At 43.2% G+C, this 18,807-nt stretch overlaps 1 protein-coding gene and 1 long non-coding RNA gene across 2 annotated transcripts; one reads left to right on the forward strand and one right to left on the reverse strand.

Moving 5' to 3' along the window:
- Window positions 1–85: 85 nt before the first annotated feature.
- Window positions 86–7,438, reverse strand: LOC311129776 (Na(+)/H(+) exchange regulatory cofactor NHE-RF3-like; the record flags this gene model as incomplete). The annotated part of the gene is made up of 8 exons (XM_084162215.1): window positions 7,211–7,438; window positions 6,683–6,905; window positions 4,700–4,836; window positions 3,138–3,333; window positions 2,695–2,891; window positions 1,855–2,064; window positions 312–689; window positions 86–139 (listed from the first exon to the last, which is right to left on the reverse strand). Exons 1-8 carry the CDS (start codon window positions 7,415–7,417, stop codon window positions 86–88), a joined length of 1,602 nt encoding a protein of 533 aa, XP_084018341.1. The 5' UTR covers window positions 7,418–7,438.
- Window positions 7,360–17,131, forward strand: LOC311129777. The gene is made up of 3 exons (XR_014613309.1): window positions 7,360–7,439; window positions 13,856–13,909; window positions 17,037–17,131. It is a non-coding gene; the product is annotated as an uncharacterized lncRNA (long non-coding RNA).
- Window positions 17,132–18,807: the final 1,676 nt, after the last annotated feature.

Raw genomic sequence — 18,807 nt, forward strand, 5'->3', positions numbered from 1 at the left:
GCAGAGATATCCACATTAACCTGCATGGTGCAAAGGTTGATGGGAGACAGAAAAGGTCAGGATGTTGTTTCTCATTGATGACTTCTCAGAGTCTCTCATCAACACTCGAGCATGATGCTGCTGAAGACACAGATGGAGTCTAAGGGAGAGAAAGACAGTCAAATAATTGTCTGCAATAGAATTGTGGGTAAATACAATTGATACTAACTTGCTTTTGAATACTTTTGGTTTTAGTCTATACATTCAGACTCATTTGGATCTAGTTCAGAAGCTACCAAGGCACTCGAGCATATTTCTGTTATGTCACTCACTCTCTCTCGTGTCTGGGGTGGTGGGGTGTCTGGCTTAGCTTCCTCCTCCTCCTCCTCCTCCTCCTCTCTGACTTCCTCCAGGGTGGCTGGTGTGTCTATTTGGGCTGGTGTGTGTCTTCGGGCTGGGGAGTGGGGTGGGGATGGGGACCTGGATGTTGGTGCGGGTGTGAGGAGCTGTGGTGTGATGGCCACCCCTTTGGATTTGAAGTGGTGGTAGGCCTGCTTCCCAGCCACTAGGAGCACCAGTGAGCTGCCGCTCTTACGGATCAACCCCACCACTTGCTCGTGGCTGCTCTGCTCCACGTTTACACCATCCACCTCCACCACAATGTCATCATCCTCCATACCCGCCCTGTCCGCAGCTCCGCCCTTCACCACCTAAGTGAGAGAACACCGCAAGGGGTGAGCTGAGTTGTGAATGGTTTGGAATGTAAACAGTTGACAGTGATTCAGAGGTACACAAAGTATGTGGACACCCGTTCAAATTAGTGGACTCGGCTATTTCAGCCACACACGTTGCTGACAGGTGTATAAAATCGAGCACACAGCCATGCAATCTCCATAGACAAACATTGGCAGTAGAATGGCCTTACTGAAGAGCTCAGTGACTTTCAACGTGGCACCGTCATAGGATGCCACCTTTCAAGCAAGTCAGTTCGTCACATTTCTGCCCTGCTAGAGCTGCCCCGGTCAACTGTAAGTGCTGTTATTGTGAAATGGAATCGTCTAGGAGCGACAACGTCTCAGCCGCAAAGTGGTAGGCCACACAAGCTCACAGAATGGGACATCCGAGTGCCTTTGGAAGCAACGTCAGCACAAGAACTGTTTGTCAAGAGATTCATGAAATTGATTTCCATGGCCAAGCAGCCGCACAGAAGCCTAAGATCACCAAGCGCAATGCCAAGCGTCGGCTGGAGTGGTGTAAAGCTCGCCGCCATTGGACTCTGGAGCAAGAGAAATCTTAACACTACAGCATACAATGTCATTCTAGACAATTCTGTGCTTCCAACTTTGTGGCAACAGTTTGGGAAAGGCCCTTTCCTGTTTCAGCATGGCAATGCCCCGTGCACAAAGCGAGGTCCATACAGAAACGGTTTGTTGACATCGGTGTGGAAGAAGCCCTGACCTCAACCCTATCGAACACCTTCGGGATGAATTGGAACGCCGACTGCGAGCCAGGCCTAATCGCCCAACATCAATGCCCGACCTCACTAATGCTCTTGTGGCTGAATGGAAGCAAGTCCCCGCAGCAATGTTCCAACATCTAGTGGAAAGCCTTACCAGAAGAGTAGAGGCTGTTATAGCAGCAAGGGGGACCAACTCCATATTAATGCCCATGATTTTGGAATGAGATGTTCGACGAGCAGGTGTCCACATACTTTTGGTCATGTAGTGTATGAAATTGAGGTTAGCATGTGCTTTGTTCCCTTGATCTTTCCCATATCTGATTGACAGTCTTGTATAGTTCATGTATTTGGGATGCATTCTCTTGTCCGTTTGGCTACCCATTGGATATAGTAGGTGCTCTGTACATTGTACTTACTTCTTTGATGTACTGGCCACAGACCCCCTGGATACCGTTGAGGTGGAAGCCGTACCCGGCGGAGGTCTTCTCCATCTTACACAGCTTGAGGAGGGCTGTGGTAACTGGGGCTGGGGGAAGGGCTGGGACGCACTCTGGGTAGCTAGGTGGAGGGCTCGCTGGAAGGAGGTATCCCATCTCTTCCAAGTAGAAAAGAGGAGACACGCCTCCCTGTGGAATATCACAATTAATCTCAGACCTACATCTCAATCCCCACTGTAGTCTTCTTCACTGCCCCCCTGTCTCTCTGGCCACTTCCTGAGGCTGTAATATATGCTATGATAGTTACCAGGAAATGACCCCCCTCAAGGCCCCTCAGCCTTGAAGTTTTTCAACAAAGGGCAAAAATGTAGCGCAGTGGATTTAAGCGCAGAAACTTTATAAAAGGCATCTGGTAAATTAATCCAATAACACACATACTTTTATATCTTAAATGATATAATTGTGAAGCCTGTACGAAATAGCTTTGTGATTGAAAATGAAAAGCACTCAACAAATGTAATTTAATAGTATTATTAAAAGATTAGGCGACATGATCCGGAATTAAAGTGGAAGAGGCGGTTACTTTCACAGGGTATTCAAAATGTTTCTCAGAGTACTCATCAGGATCAGCTCCCCCCTCTCATTCATTATAATCCAAAGGACAAAACTGATCCTAGATCAGCACTCCTACTCTGAGACACTTTGTGAATATGGGCCCAGATTTGTAGGCCTATGTGCTTTAGCTAACTCCTTTGACTGTCATTTTAAATACATTTATTTCCTAAATCCAACAGGAAAGATTTCTCCCAGACAACTCACCATCTTGTAGAGCGTGTAAGTGTCTTCATCGACCACCAGGAGGCAGCACTTGTTGCCACACTGCCTGATCCTGTCCACCACCTGCTCATGGCTGCAGCTGTCCACTTCCTCTCCCTCCACGGCAACCAGTCTGTCCATCTCCTTTAGTCCCGCCCTATCAGCTGGGCTGCCCCTGTCAATGTCCTTGATGAAGTGGCCTGCAGATAGGACGATATTTACAGTAGATGTTGTTATTGTGTAAAATGATGCAGACTGATGGCTATTGTTGTTGGTGAATAGTCTAATAGTGATGATCCTATGTGGCTATTAGTAGATGTGTTGTTATAAGGGATTAATAGATTCTGAAAAGGCATTATAACCACATCTTAATGCATTATAACGGTTGGCTTTAAGTAAAGTGTAACCAAGTTTTCAAAATTCACCCACCACACAAGCACACACACCTGTCTTGTTAGGCTCGGCCTTAAGGAAGTATCCATAGCCGTCTGATCCTTTGACCAAGTCTACAATGCGTGGCTTCAGTGGGAGGAACTTCACTGTGGCTAGCCCCGCACCTAGCCTGATGTGTTTGTTCTTGTAGAACTTGTCTGTGTCTTCGTCCACCAGTAGAAACATGATTCTGCCGCCTGATGCCTTGACCTGACAGAGGTCACAACAGGGGCTCTTTAAGGATGGTGCAATGTTAAAGAATGTTCAGATAGAAATGAATTGTGAAGAATAGACATGTAGAATAAAGACTCGTTATGACATACAGTACCAGTCAAAAGTTTGGACACCTACTCATTCAAGGGTTTTTCTTTATTTTTTACTATTTTCTACATTGTAGAATAATAGTGAAGACATCAAAGCTATGAAATAACACATATGGAATCATGTAGTAACCAAAAAAGTGTTAAACAAATCAAAATATATTTTATATTTGAGATTCTTCAAATAGCCACTTCTTTGCCTTTATGACAGCTTTGAATGAGTAGGTGTGTCCAAACGTTTGACTGGTAGTGTATCTTTCCTTAACTTGACCGATCACATTTGTTTCTGCCCTCAAGGCAAAGCTGCCCTTAGAACAAAGATGGAATCAGGAAAACTCTGATTTGCCAAATTATCATTGTCCCAACTCCTGCATTCTGAGTGAGTCCACATCACTAAGGAATTGTCATGGTCCACACACACCAACACAGTCGTGAAGAGGGCATGACAATGCCTCTTCCCTGGTCAGGAGGCTGAAAAGATTTGGCATGGGCCCTGGGCCCTCAGATCATCAAAAGGTTCTACAGCTACACAATTGAGAGCATCTTGACTGGCTGCATCACCGCTTGGTATGGCAACTGCTTGGCATTCGACCGCAAGGCGCCACAGAGGGTAGTGCGTATGGCCCAGTACATCACTGTGGACGAGCTCCATGCCATCCAGGACCTCTATACCAGGCGGTGTCAGAAGGCCCTAAAAAGACTCCAGCCACCCAAGTCAGACTGTTCTCTCTGCTACCGCACGGCAAGCGGTGCCTATGCACCAAGTCTGGAACCAACAGGACCCTGAACAGCTTCTACACCCAAGCCATAAGACTGCTAAATAGTTATTCCAGGTAGCTATTGGTTAACTATTTAACTATCTGCATTGACCCTTTTTGTATTAGCTGTTTTGACTCATCACATACGCTGCTGTTACTCTTTATCTATCCTGTTGCCTAGTCACTTTTTCCCTACCTATACCTCAATTACCTCGTACCCCTGCACATCGACTCGGTCCTGGTACCCTGTGTATATAGCCAAGTTATTGTTACTCATTGTGTATTTATTCCTTATTATTTTTCTATTTCTCTTTTTCTTTCTCTGCATTGGGAAGGCCCCGTAAGAATTTCACTGTTAGTCTACTCCTGTTGTTTACAAAGTATGTGACAAATAACATTTGATTTGAACATAATGTGTTGACAGGCTATAGAATAAAATGACAGATATTGAACTTAAAGTTTACCACAGAGTAGTGTAAATATGGGGTGAATTCTGACCTTCTCTACTATCTGGTCATGAGTGGCATTCTCCATGTTCTCCCCATTGACCTCTATCAGACGGTCGTTGGCCTTGACCCCTGCCCTCTCGGCCACACCCCCTGGGGTCACCTCTGCCATGAACATGCCCACCTCACCTGGGACAGGAAATGGAAGAAAGAAAATGTAGTTTAAAACAGAATCACAATCCTAAATTCATTATCATTGGATATGCAAAAGACATTCAATACAGTATGTTCATTAATTTGTATCCCTTATTTTACCAGGTAAGTTGACATATTATAATTTACAGCAACAACCTAGGGAATAGTTACAGGGGAGAGGAATGAGCCAATTGGAAGCTGGGAATGATTAGGTGGCCATGATGGTCAGACTGGGAACTTAGCTAGAACACCAGGGTTTACACCCCTACTCTTACGATAAGTGCCATGGGATCTTTAGTGGCTACAGATAGTCAGGACACCCATTTTAACGTCCCATCTGAAAGACGGCACCCTACACAGGGCAATGTCCCCAATCACTGCTCTGGGGAATTGGGATATATACACTACCGTTCAAAAGTTTGGGGTCACTTAGAAATGTCCTTGTTTTCAAAAGAAAAGCAATTATCAAATTGATCAGAAATACAGTGTAGACATTGTTAATGTTGTAAATGGCTATTGTAGCTGGAAACAGCTGATTTTTTAAATGGAATATCTACATAGGTGTACAGAGGCCCATTATCAGCAACCATCAGTCCTGTGTTCCAATGGCACGTTGTGTTTGCTAATCCAAGTTTATCATTTTAAAAGGCTAATTGATCATTAGAAAACCCTTTTGCAATTATGTTGCAAAGAAAAAGCCATATCTCAGACTGGCCAATAAAAAGAAAAGATTAAGATGGGCAAAAGAACACAGACACTGGGCTTTTTCTTTGCAACTCTGCCTAGAAGGTCAGCATCCCGGAGTCGCCTCTTCACTGTTGATGTTGAGACTGGTGTTTTGCGGGTACTATTTAATGAAGCTGCCAGTTGAAGACCTGTGAGGCGTCTGTTTCTCAAACTAGACACTAATGTATTTGTCCTCTTGCTCAGTTGTGCACCGGGGCCTCCCACTCCTCTTTCTATTCTGGTTAGAGACAGTTTGCGCTGTTCTGTGAAGGGAATAGTACACAGCGTCGTACGAGATCTTCAGTTTCTTGGCAATTTCTCGCAAGAATAGACTGACGCGTTTCAGAAGAAAGTTATTTGTTTCTGGCCATTTTGAGCCTGTAATCGAACTCACAATTGCTGATGCTCCAGATACTCAACTAGTCTCAAGAAGGCCAGTTTTATTGCTTATTTAATCAGCACAACAGTTTTCAGCTGTGCTAACATACTTGCAAAAAGGTTTTCTAATGATCAATTAGCCTTTTAAAATGATAAACTTGGATTAGCAAACACAACGTGCCATTGGAACACAGGACTGATGGTTGCTGATAATGGGCCTCTGTACGCCTATGTAGATATTCCATTAAAAATCTTCAGTTTCTAGCTACAATAGCCATTTACAACATTAACAATGTCAACACTGTATTTCTGATCAATTTGATGTTATTTTAATGGACCAAAAAATTGCTTTTCTTTTGAAAACAAGGACATTTCTAAGTGACCCCAAACTTTTGAACAGTAGTGTATTTTTTTTTGACATGGGGAAACAGTACCTCCTACTGGCCCTCCAACGCCACTTCCAGCAGCATCTGGTCTCCCAGCCAGGGATTGACCAGGACCAACCCTGCTTAGCTTCATAGGGAAGCCAGCAGTGGGTTGCAGAGTGTTATGCTGCTGGCTATTAAAAGCCCACACCATGCAAGACAATGATAATGTGTTTATTTCTTGCTTGATCAACAAGCAAAACAATTTAATCCGAGATGACAATAATTGCTGTGTGTCTTATTAGCCGTATCACACACAGTCAAATAAATAACCAAAGAGATTGTGTGTGTGTGTGCCCCACCCCTCTCACCTTTGACAGAGCGCAAAGAGAAGCCGTAGCCCCCGCTGGACTTGGCCAGGTAGCAGAGTTTGGGTTTGGGTGCCTCTCCTGCCACTCCGTTCATGGTGGGCTGGGTGGGTTTGGGGTGAGGGTCAGACAGGTCCACCCCCTCAGTCTTGGCCTGCTTGTAGGACGCCACATCCAGAACATGGAAGGTGATGGATACACCACTCTCCTTCACCAGGTCCACCACCTAACCCAGGACACACAGCACAAAAAGATGGGACAAAGCATGGTATGTTGCTACAGCAATACTTATAGCTTTATAGTTATTTAGTAATTCCACATTTACCAAACCCAAACTGGTACCCTACTCCAGGCACTTTACATGACTTGATAGGTGTGAACAATATCAGAGGATAAGGTTATTACCATACTATAACCTTACTATTACTATATTGCTTACACCTGTATAATTTCAATACAATAAACGTGGGAGAAGCTAGGGGTTCATGTGGAATTGGACAGCTGCTAGCCCTGTCATCTCCCCCTCCTCACCCGTGAGTGGTCCATTTCGTCCACATAGGTTCCGTTGACCCGGAGGATGCGGTCGCCATCCTTCAAACCCGCCAGCTCGGCCGGCCCACCCATCTCCAGGTTCCTGAGCAGGTGACCATCCTCGCCTTGCTCCACCCTCAGTAAGAAGCCAAAGCTATGACCTGGCTTCTTACTCAGAACTATCACCCTGGGCTTGTACCCAGCCATGTCCTACAACAGACATCACAGGGTAAGAACACAACACGCCACACCACACCACACACTGGTGCGCACAGTCACCCTCTATTTTTACCCAGCCATATCCTGCAATACAGACAAGTGTGAGAATGCTTACACACACAAACTTTCCTTCTCCTCCCTACAAAACCTTTTTTCTCCTCCCTAAACCTAACCTCCCGTGTGTAGCAGTGGTAAACCCGATTTTATCTAATCTCAATGTCCTAAACCTCCCACACTATCAGGCTTGCCAAATGACATCAATAACGCAATGTGCTGTAAAACATAGCTATTCTGTAGCAACTCATAGGTACATACTGTACAGTAACTACACCCTCAGATAAATTGAAGTCAATCAGTGGAACAATTGGTGGAACAATTGCACAACATAAATCTGGTATAGGAATTGAGATATAAACATATAAAGATATAAAATACTTGATTTTTCGTAGAGATAAGAGACATAGACATCTATCACTGTGGGGTTGTGCTGAAGGCCATGGGTCATTGATTACACGGATTGATACTTTACTGACAGATCTCTGGAGTGTATTCTGCCGATCATTATGGGTGAATCCCTAACTCATGCACACGTGCACACACACACCAAGATCTACACTCTTGAAGACCTTTGTTTGAATATTTTAGCAAAGTGCTGACAGCTCCAGAAGAAGTTTAACCTGCTATGCCAACTCTCCCATGGCCGCGAGCAGGGTGTTAATGGTTAACGGCAGCCAGGGCCAGCTGAAGGTGCGAAGGGCTCTTTTAACTTGAATGTGTGAACTTTGACCCCCAAATAAAGAATGTCAACATAGGAATCCTTATAATGTATATTACACTGTTATCACATAGAGAAAGAAAGACGTGACGGACGTGTGTGTGTTAAGGCGTAAGTGTAGTGTAAGTCTGTGTGTGGTGGTGTGCTGATATTGATCCGTTCCTGCAGTTTGCTAATCTATTTCCAACTGTTAGATTATAATAAACACTGTAATATGTAAAATTGTATCATTTAATCAATTTCATAGTCACTGTAGATTGCTGTGTTTAGGGAGATTGTCTCCTGGAAGAAGATGCAGTCCTCAAGTCCTATAAGCTAGCCCAATATGACAATTGCAAGGAAACTCCATCTACATTTGGAAAGAAACCTTGAGTGGAACCATGATGCTATTTAGAGGGATGATATCCCATGAGTTTGAATCCTCACCAAAGTGTGGGGGTACGTGTCACGTAGTAACCCTAAAGTCTCACTCCTGTAGCGTTATATGGAAATGCTCTATCCACTGCTCCTATATCTCTGTTCTTTCTCTATATCAATTACACTCTTACTGAAAACACCTGCCATTACCCGCCACAAATAAGATAACCAGTACATGCAATATCAAAATACTGAGCAAATAGTCGAATTTACCATGTTAATAAATATGGCATTCATTAGAGAAACAGTAGAACATTCACTCACCTGCTCCTGTCTCTACTCCCAGTCCAAAAGAGGAGCTCACCTAATCCTCAGGTGTTATCTCGATCTCTATCTGTCTTCCCCTTTTTCTCTCTCTCTCTCTCTCTCTCTCTCTCTCTCTCTCTCTCTCTCTCTCTCTCTCTCTCTCTGACTTTGACTGTCCAAAGGTGGACCTAAAGGCTGAGCTATTTAACAGTGTTTCTTGGGAGATGCATGTCTGAACAGACCTGTCCACGTAACCCTTTAAAACCACTGTCCCAATCACAACCCAGTCATCTGTTCAGATGGTCAGAGGTGACAGAAAATGGTGGAGAAAGCTACTTTCACTGTCAAGGATCAAGGCTTGGCAACGTAATGCAATGTTAATGGGAGCAAAGACTGGCTGACTGTGGGCATATTACCTGGATGGAAGAATTGCGTGTTTTATTATGGAAATTGACTTTATCTGTGGGATAGTCTGCCAGTATAGTACAGTTTATCTCCATAGATTATGGAATTATATGAAGATGAGGTGTATCAGAACAAACCAAGCCACCAATATGAGGTGTGTCACACCCATCTTATGAATGGCTGAGGCCAAATGTAGTATATTTGAATACATTTTGTGTGAATAGGTAACTTGAAACTATAGTTTGTACTGCATATTTATACTGAATAAAAATATAAATGCAACATGTAAAGTGTTGGTCCCATGTTTCATGAGCTGAAATAAAAGGTACCAGAAATGTTCCATACGCACAGAAAGCTTATTTCTCTCAAATGTTGTGCACAAATTTGTTTACATCCCTGTTAGTTAGCATTTCTCCTTTGCAAAGATAATCTTTCCACCTGACAGGTGTGGCATATCAAGAAGATGATTAAACAGCATGATAATTACACAGGTGCACCTTGTGCAGGGGACAATAATATTAGATGACTCATTCGGAGTACTATTTTCTAAATTTCACATACTAAATAATGTAAGTTTTTAGCATACAATTTAGTACGCTAGTATGAGTGTTCGGACAGGGCCAGTGTTTCATGTAATGGTTGATTGATCTATGAAGAATGTGTTATTGTCAGTAGAGCCAGTTTGGTACTACTACTAGGGCGTCAGCCTCGCTGTTAAGAGCGTTGGACCAATAACCGAAAGGTCCCTGGTTCGAATCCCTGAGCCGACTAGGTGAAAAATCTGTCTGTGACTTTGAGCAAAGCACTTAACCCAAATTGTTCTGCATAATATTGTCTGCTAAAATCTAAATGGTGTGATCTGGTTGGATGAAGCTGTTCCAGTCTCTGAGGACAGTATAAAAGTCATGAATCCACTCATGTCTGTCTGTCTTTTGGTAACTATAAAGCCAGACACACAGCTTGTCCAATGATATCTAGATGCATCTCAACTCCGTTATCGGTATGACAAAGTACAATCTTTGACAATTGAGTTTAGGGTTGGGGTTAAAGATTGAAACGTGAATTTGCGGGACTGTTAAAATCTGACTTGGACCAATACATACCTAGAGGCTGGTAATCTGGGTCCATGTAACAGAGGTTTGTGAAGATTCCCCCAACTGATCTCTGCCACCTGCTGTCAAGACAGAGGAGAAGATTAAAACATATTCACCCATTTTGTAAGACAACTGCAAGCCAGAAAACGAATTGGTTGTAGTTCTATAGGATTAAAGACAATGAGACAGTGAAGATGAGAGTGGGAGAGAAACAACAAGTGTGTGTATGTGCGTTTGTGTGTGTGTGTGTCATACACAGATACGTGTGTTATTGTGTGTGTTTGTGTTGATTAGGTCAGAGACAGAGAGTCTGCTGCCCAGGTCAGCATTCACTCAACCATTAGTCAAATCTGAAGTGACTTGGTGTCTGTATCATGCAGGTCTGATCCACACACACACACACAGCTGGGTGAGAGATGAGGCCCCAGATGCAGGTGTGTGTCCCTGGGGTAAACAGTAGAGACAGGATGGAGCGTTGTGCAGCCAGGGAGAGAGATAGAGAGATGACCCTCTGTCCAGGCAGGTACTCACCAGGGGACTGGAGTTGTGTTTGGACAGATTGATGTGAGGGGCACCGGACAGGACGGGAGCCATGCAGGGCCAGGAGACATAGTGTCTGAGAGAGACAGAGATCCTCTTCAGCTTGAGCAAACACTACTGTCTGACTAATTTCTCTGTGTGTTAGTGTGTGTGTGTGTGGATCAGACCTGCATGGTTCAAATACTATTTCAAATACAGTGGGGGAAAAAAGTATTTAGTCAGCCACCAATTGTGCAAGTTCTCCCACTTAAAAAGATGAGAGAGGCCTGTAATTTTCATCATAGGTACACGTCAACTATGACAGACAAAATGAGAAAGAAAATTCCAGAAAATCACATTGTAGGATTTTTAATGAATTTATTTGCAAATTATGGTGGAAAATAATTATTTGGTCAATAACAAAAGTTTCTCAATACTTTGTTATATACCCTTTCTTGGCAATGACACAGGTCAAACGTTTTCTGTAAGTCTTCACAAGGTTTTCACACACTGTTGCTGGTATTTTGGCCCATTTCTCCATGCAGATCTCCTCTAGAGCAGTGATGTTTTGGGGCTGTCGCTGGGCAACACGGACTTTCAACTCCCTCCAAAGATTTTCTATGGGGTTGAGATCTGGAGACTGGCTAGGCCACTCCAGGACCTTGAAATGCTTCTTACGAAGCCACTCCTTCGTTGCCCGGGCAGTGTGTTTGGGATCATTGTCATGCTGAAAGACCCAGCCACGTTTCATCTTCAATGCCCTTGCTGATGGAAGGAGGTTTTCACTCAAAATCTCACGATACATGGCCCCATTCATTCTTTCCTTTACACGGATCAGTCGTCCTGGTCCCTTTGCAGAAAAACAGCCCCAAAGCATGATGTTTCCACCCCCATGCTTCACAGTAGGTATGGTGTTCTTTGGATGCAACTCAGCATTCTTTGTCCTCCAAACACGACGAGTTGAGTTTTTACCAAAAAGTTATATTTTGGTTTCATCTGACCATATGACATTCTCCCAATCCTCTTCTGGATCATCCAAATGCACTCTAGCAAACTTCAGACGGGCCTGGACATGTACTGGCTTAAGCAGGGGGACACGTCTGGCACTGCAGGATTTGAGTCCCTGGCGGCATAGTGTGTTACTGATGGTAGGCTTTGTTACTTTGGTCCCAGCTCTCTGCAGGTCATTCACTAGGTCCCCCCGTGTGGTTCTGGGATTTTTGCTCACCGTTCTTGTGATCATTTTGACCCCACGGGGTGAGATCTTGCGTGGAGCCCCAGATCGTGGGAGATTATCAGTGGTCTTGTATGTCTTCCATTTCCTAATAATTGCTCCCACAGTTGATTTCTTCAAACCAAGCTGCTTACCTATTGCAGATTCAGTCTTCCCAGCCTGGTGCAGGTCTACAATTTTGTTTCTGGTGTCCTTTGACAGCTCTTTGGTCTTGGCCATAGTGGAGTTTGGAGTGTGACTGTTTGAGGTTGTGGACAGGTGTCTTTTATACTGATAACAAGTTCAAACAGGTGCCATTAATACAGGTAACGAGTGGAGGACAGAGGAGCCTCTTAAAGAAGAAGTTACAGGTCTGTGAGAGCCAGAAATCTTGCTTGTTTGTAGGTGACCAAATACTTATTTTCCACCATAATTTGCAAATAAATTCATAAAAAATCCTACAATGTGATGTTCTGGATTTCTTTTTCTCAATTTGTCTGTCATAGTTTACGTGTATCTATGATGAAAATTACAGGCCTCTCTCATCTTTTTATGTGGGAGAACTTGCACAATTGGTGGCTGACTAAATACTTTTTTTCCCCACTGTATCTAAATTACTTTCACATACATTTCGAAGTAAGTATTCAGATACGTTTTATTTGAAAAGACAAGTAGTTTAATATTGGAATACATTTGGAAATATACTTGGAAAGTATTGGCATGTATTTTAAAATACACTCCCAGGCATTTTAACCCAGGTATTTCAAAATATATTTTTTAATAAGTATTTGAAAATACTTTCAAATAGTAGGCAATTTATAGGAAATTATTTGATAATACTGTCAAATACTTCCAATAGAAGTAGATTCCGGCCACATTATCTGAAATACTCAAATATGGATGTAGGATGAGGATCCTAACTTCATCACCCTGTTGCAGGAGAACTTTCCTGCAATGCAGGACATTTTACAATGGTAGTGTATTTGAAATTTAAAAAGGCTTCTGAAGTTTGTAATCTCCACTTTGAAATTTTAGCCTTGTTTTTCCCTTACAAAAATGTCTATTAATTATAAATCACATTTCCTGTTGCTTCAGGATTATTTCCCTGATGTAGCAAACTGGCTCAAATTAAGATCCTACATCTGTACACAAAAAATAAGTATTTAAATAACAAATCATTTGAACCCAGGTCTGGTGTGAATACAGACATCAAGTCATCTCAGATTCGACCAATGGTTGAGTGGGTGTGTTTTTGTGTCAGATACAGGGTTCCTTTTCTGCTATATTGACTCATTGTCTTGGTACTAAATTGGTACTAGTCCCCTGTAGCTCAGTTGGTAGAGCATGGCGCTTGCAACGCCAGGGTTGTGGGTTCGTTTCCCACGGGGGGCCATTATGAAAACAATGTATGCACTCACTAACTGTAAGTCGCTCTGGATAAGAGCATCTGCTAAATGACTAAAAATGTACAACTTTAAAAGCACAACTTCACTCCAGTTGGATGTGTGTCTGATATTAGGTGGATCTATTCTACACATTGCACTCACGCTCTATCAGAGCAACCTTTCACCATGCTCTAGTTATCAGTGTTACACCATTTGGAGTCATTACTGTTACACCGTCCGGGTGTAATCAACATGTCATCCCAGAGAGAGACCATGATGAATAACACTCCTCCCAGCAGCTAGCAGTTATCTCTCTCTCTCTCTCTCTCTCTCTCTCTCTCATCTGATTGGCACTTTCATTGGCTTGTTTAGGTGGGGTAATTGGATCTGCAGATCTCTGCCTGCTTACTTCCATGAGGAAAATATGTAAGTGATGGAATAATATGTTTTAGCTAATACGAAAATGGTTTGTTTTTGTAATTCTAATCTATGGAATACAAAACGCGTGTATGGGTAGGCCCATGTCCTTGATGGGAAAAACATTGTGTGGTTGATAGGCTACATGCATTTCACATGTGAAATCACAATCATCAGCTAGGTTTCGATCTAATTTGCGACAGATTTTAATGTGAATATTCTAAAATCTGCATAAAACAATATGCGCATTTTCCATCATACTGAGTTTTTGCTGTTGAAAGGCTGTGTATGATGACGTGGTAAACATAAAAATAACTATTGCGGTTAAATTCCCACGTACCGTATGAATACAAGGTAGATGGGTTTCCTTCATATTATAAACTGTTGCTTTATATAGCTAATGTGCGCACTCTGGTCTTGGCACGTGTGCTCTAGCCGAAAGCTCGCAGATACACTTTATATACAAAGGTATGTGGACACCCCTTCAAATTAGTGGATTAGGCTATTTCAGCCACACCCGTTACTGACAGGTGTATAAAATCGAGCACACCGCCATGCAATCTCCATAGACAAACATTGGCAGTAGAATGGCCTTACTGAAGAGCTCAATGACTTTCAACATGGCACCGTCATAGGATGCCACCTTTCCAGCAAGTCAGTTCGTCAAATTTCTGCCCTGCTAGAGCTGCCCCGGTCAACTGTAAGTGCTGTTATTGTGAAGGGGAAACGTCTAGGAACAACAATGTCTCAGCCGCGAAGTGGTAGGCCACATAAGCTCACAGAATGGGACCACCGAGTGCTGAAGCGCGTAGCTCGTAACAATCGTCTGTCCTCGGTTGCAACACTCATGAGTTCCAACCTGCCTCTGGAAGCAATGTCAGCACATGTTCGTCGGGAGCTTCATGAAATGGGTTTCCATCGCCGAGCAGCCGCACACAAGCCTAAGATCACCATGCGCAATGGCAAGCGTCGGCTGGAGTGGTGTAAAGCTCGCCGCCATTGGACTCTGGAGCAGTGGAAACACGTTCTCTGGAGTGATGAATCACGCTTCACTATCTGGCAGTCCAACAGACTAATCTGGGTTTGGCAGATGCCAGGAGAATGCTACCTACCCCAATGCATAGTGCCAACTGTAAAGTTTGGTGGAGGAGGAATAATGGTCTGGGGCTGTTTTTCATGGTTTGTGCGATGCCCCTTAGTTTCAGTTAAGGGAAATCTTAAACCTACAGCATACAATGACATTCTAGATGTTTCTGTGCTTCCAACTTTGTGGCAACAGTTTGGGGAAGGCCCTTTCCTGTTTCAGCATAACAATGCCCCTGTGCACAAAGTGAGGTTCATACAGAAATGGTTTGTCGAGATCGGTGTGGAAGAACTTGACTGTTCTGCCCTGACCTCAACCCTATCGAACACCTTTGGGATGAATTGGAACGCTGACTGCGAGCCAGTCCTAATCACCCAACATCAGTGCCCAACCTCACTAATGCTCTTGCGGCTGAATGGAAGCAAGTCCCCGCAGCAATGTTCCAACATCTAGTGGAAAGCCTTCTCAGAAGAGTGGAGGCTGTTATAGCAGCAAAAGGGGGACCAACTCCATATTAATGCCCATGATTTTGGAATGCGATGTTTGACGAGCAGGTGTCCACATACTTTTGGTCATGTAGTGTACATACAGTGCGGGTAGGCTACCTACATTATGAGATTATTATGGATATTGTCAAACGGCAGCCAAGCATCATCATGTCACCAGAATAAGATCCTCGATATTTAATGGAAAGGAGCATCAAGCTCATCACCTTGCACATTCACCACCCTGTGAAGTTCATCATAATTTATTTAATCTGTAAACTAATAAACTGCAAGCTTTCCCGAGTCGTAGTGGGAGGACCCAACTGTTACCCCACACAACATATCATTGCGTGACTCTAAGTTTACTTCGATATGGTGGTTATTATATCAATATTTGCGCATAAAGGTGTCTCCACCTGTCACCTAGGTTGATACATTGCTCTGTTTTCATTTATAAAGCCCTTTTACAAAAATTCCCACAGTGCCTAACATCTTTACTAAACTTTAGACATGGGAGTTACCACACCAGTCTCAGGGATGGTTACCTCTGGAAATTCCTTTGGTCTCTTCTGAGTTAGGTAAATCAGCTTTAAGTTTTATTTCACCTTATATGTGGAACAATCTTCACAATGTTCTTTAAATGTGATATTTTGGTGCTTCTATGGCAATTCAGAAGGCTGTTTGAGGACCTTATTACTGATGAATGTGTTTATTTTTTATGACCATGTTATTCTTTCTTTCTGCTTGCATTTTGTTGAAGTGTGTATTTTCTGTAATTTATGTAATTCAGGGCTCATCTGTAAAAGAGACATTGGTCTCAGTATGACTGCCTGATCAAATAAATGTTAAATAAAATAAAATAAATTGGGAGATGATTAGATCTACATGTAAATAATAATAGTCTATAGATCTCTTGAAGTCATACAGTAGAAGTCGATCGTAATAACCGAGGCCCTGCAACAATGAACGTTCTAAACTGCTTTCTCATTTTGTAGGCTTACTCCAATTGTTATTATACTGATCTTGTAAAATCATTGTGGGTTATTTGCGCACCACTTGAGGGCGCCAATGGAGCACTCAGTTGGACCTGCCATTCATAACTTTGTACCCCAGAGGACCGTTGTCCCACACCCCCAACAGCGTGCCCGTAAACAGACCCAACGACCAATCCCCCCGCTCCCCCCACCTCCCATGCACTGAGCCTTGCCCCATATTACCACGCTTCTCTCTCTGCGCTCAGTCCGAACCGCAGTCACTCCAACCAACGGGCGAGGCGTAGCGGCACGGCGGGGTCCCCAAACTTCCCGCGGTGCAGTGATCCTCTCAACTCCGGGGTGAACCCACACTGGCAACTGACAACTTCAAGGATACCGTGAATGTGTTTATTAGGAAATATAAATTGGAAAATCTACAGACAAATATATAATTTAGTTGGAGTATTTTTGGAAAGATTTAGGCTACTTACACATATTTTTAGGATTTCTATGGACTCAGTCATATGACCACAGCAAATGCTCACGAGCAATAATATAATGAGTACTTTTTACCTTTTTCTTTAACCCTCAAGATGGATTTACAAACCCTGAACGAGACCTCTGTGTTCTTGGAGTGTGTGGGAGCGCAAGGCGCTGCGTCAAACGGAACGGCGAACGCCAGCCTGGAACTCACAAACATCACCACCAAACCGCAACATGTCAAACAGAAAGGTGAGGAGCCGGGCCACCTATATTTATTTTTATTCAAAACCTAAATGAAATGAACAAATACGACAAAAATGACACACATGCCAAAGCATTTTCAACAAGCTGACACAAAACCCAATACACCATAGCATACATTCCAACAGCAATAGGCGCTCAAACTACGGATTCCTTCATATTTCGTTCATCATTATTCCAAATACCGAAAACAATTTTTTTTTTTTTTAAACAGAGTTAATCTCAACAGGTAAATGCGAAGTGCAAATAGTCTAAACATTTTACCATTATTATATTTTATAATTTCATTTAATAACAAATCGAATTATTTATAGAATAATAATTGGTTGCCAATTAATACAATTTCAAAGGGCTGGAACATCATGTTTTGATTGCAGTAATCAGTGTCCCATATCTTTCTAAGAATTGCATGACAACCGAGTCAACCCTAGCGCAGATGCGTAGGTTTTTCACAAATTAATTACAATAACTTTTCATATAGTGTGCGTGTGCCCGGCCGCGTATGTGCCGCCCTTGACTAATTAATATGGGGGCAGCAGAGAACGCAACAGCGCATTACACATTCATGTATCCAACCCAATGCCAGAATCTATACCAATTCACACTTATTCAGAAATTCTTACGCTTGGGAATATTTACATTTTAGTCATTTAGCAGACGCTCTTATCCAGAGCGACTTACAGTTAGTGAATACATATAATTATTATTTTTTAAATATATATACTGGCCCCCCGTGGGAATCGAACCCACAACCCTGGCGTTGCAAACGCCATGCTCTATCAACTGAGCTACATCCCTGCCGGCCATTCCCTCCCCTACCCTGGACGACGCTGGGCCAATTGTGCGCCGCCCATGAGTCTCCCGGTCGCGGCCGGCTGCGACAGAGCCTGGATTCGAACCAGGATCTCTAGTGGCACAGTTAGCACTGCGATGCAGTGCCTTAGACCACTGCGCCACTCAGGAATACACACCACCCTCCTTTTAAAACCATGACTACCACACATCCTTAAACAAATTGTTGACAGACATCAATACCGCAATCTTTACCATAAATTAAGACAACCTAGCGTAGTCAGAAGACTGAGGCTTTACCCTCATACCAAAAGGTCAGCATTGCACTTTGACTAAATGTTCCAGCTGTAGGCCTATTTGTCCACTTCTAACAAAGTAGCTCCTTCCCAAGCTTATTTTAATCTGTTGTTCACAGCTAGAGCTGTGTGTGTGTGTGTGTGTGTGTGTGTGTGTGTGTCTGTGTGACCATCTCTCAGATCAGTCATGGACAGATATTCCACTGTGGAGAGACATTTGATATCCAGAGAAATGTGCCAAAGAGGGCATTCTCTTCCAGCTTCTCTCCTTCTGTCAGTGATTGATTTTGACATGCTCATACCATAATAAAAATCAACTCTGACTGCCAATGAGAAACGGGCTGGTGTCAGGTGTCAGAAAATGTAATCAAAGAAATGACACTAACATGGAAAAAGCGTGGGGTGATACAAAACAATTATCATTACAATCCAATTATCGTCAGGACATGATTGAGGTTTCTTGTCAAACAGGAGCGGGAGTGAATCGTACAACGCGCCAACCTGTGTAGAATAGAGACACAGCCTGAGGGGA

This window comes from Coregonus lavaretus, assembly GCF_964263955.1.
Source record: "Coregonus lavaretus genome assembly, chromosome: 5".
Lineage (NCBI taxonomy): Eukaryota > Metazoa > Chordata > Actinopteri > Salmoniformes > Salmonidae > Coregonus > Coregonus lavaretus.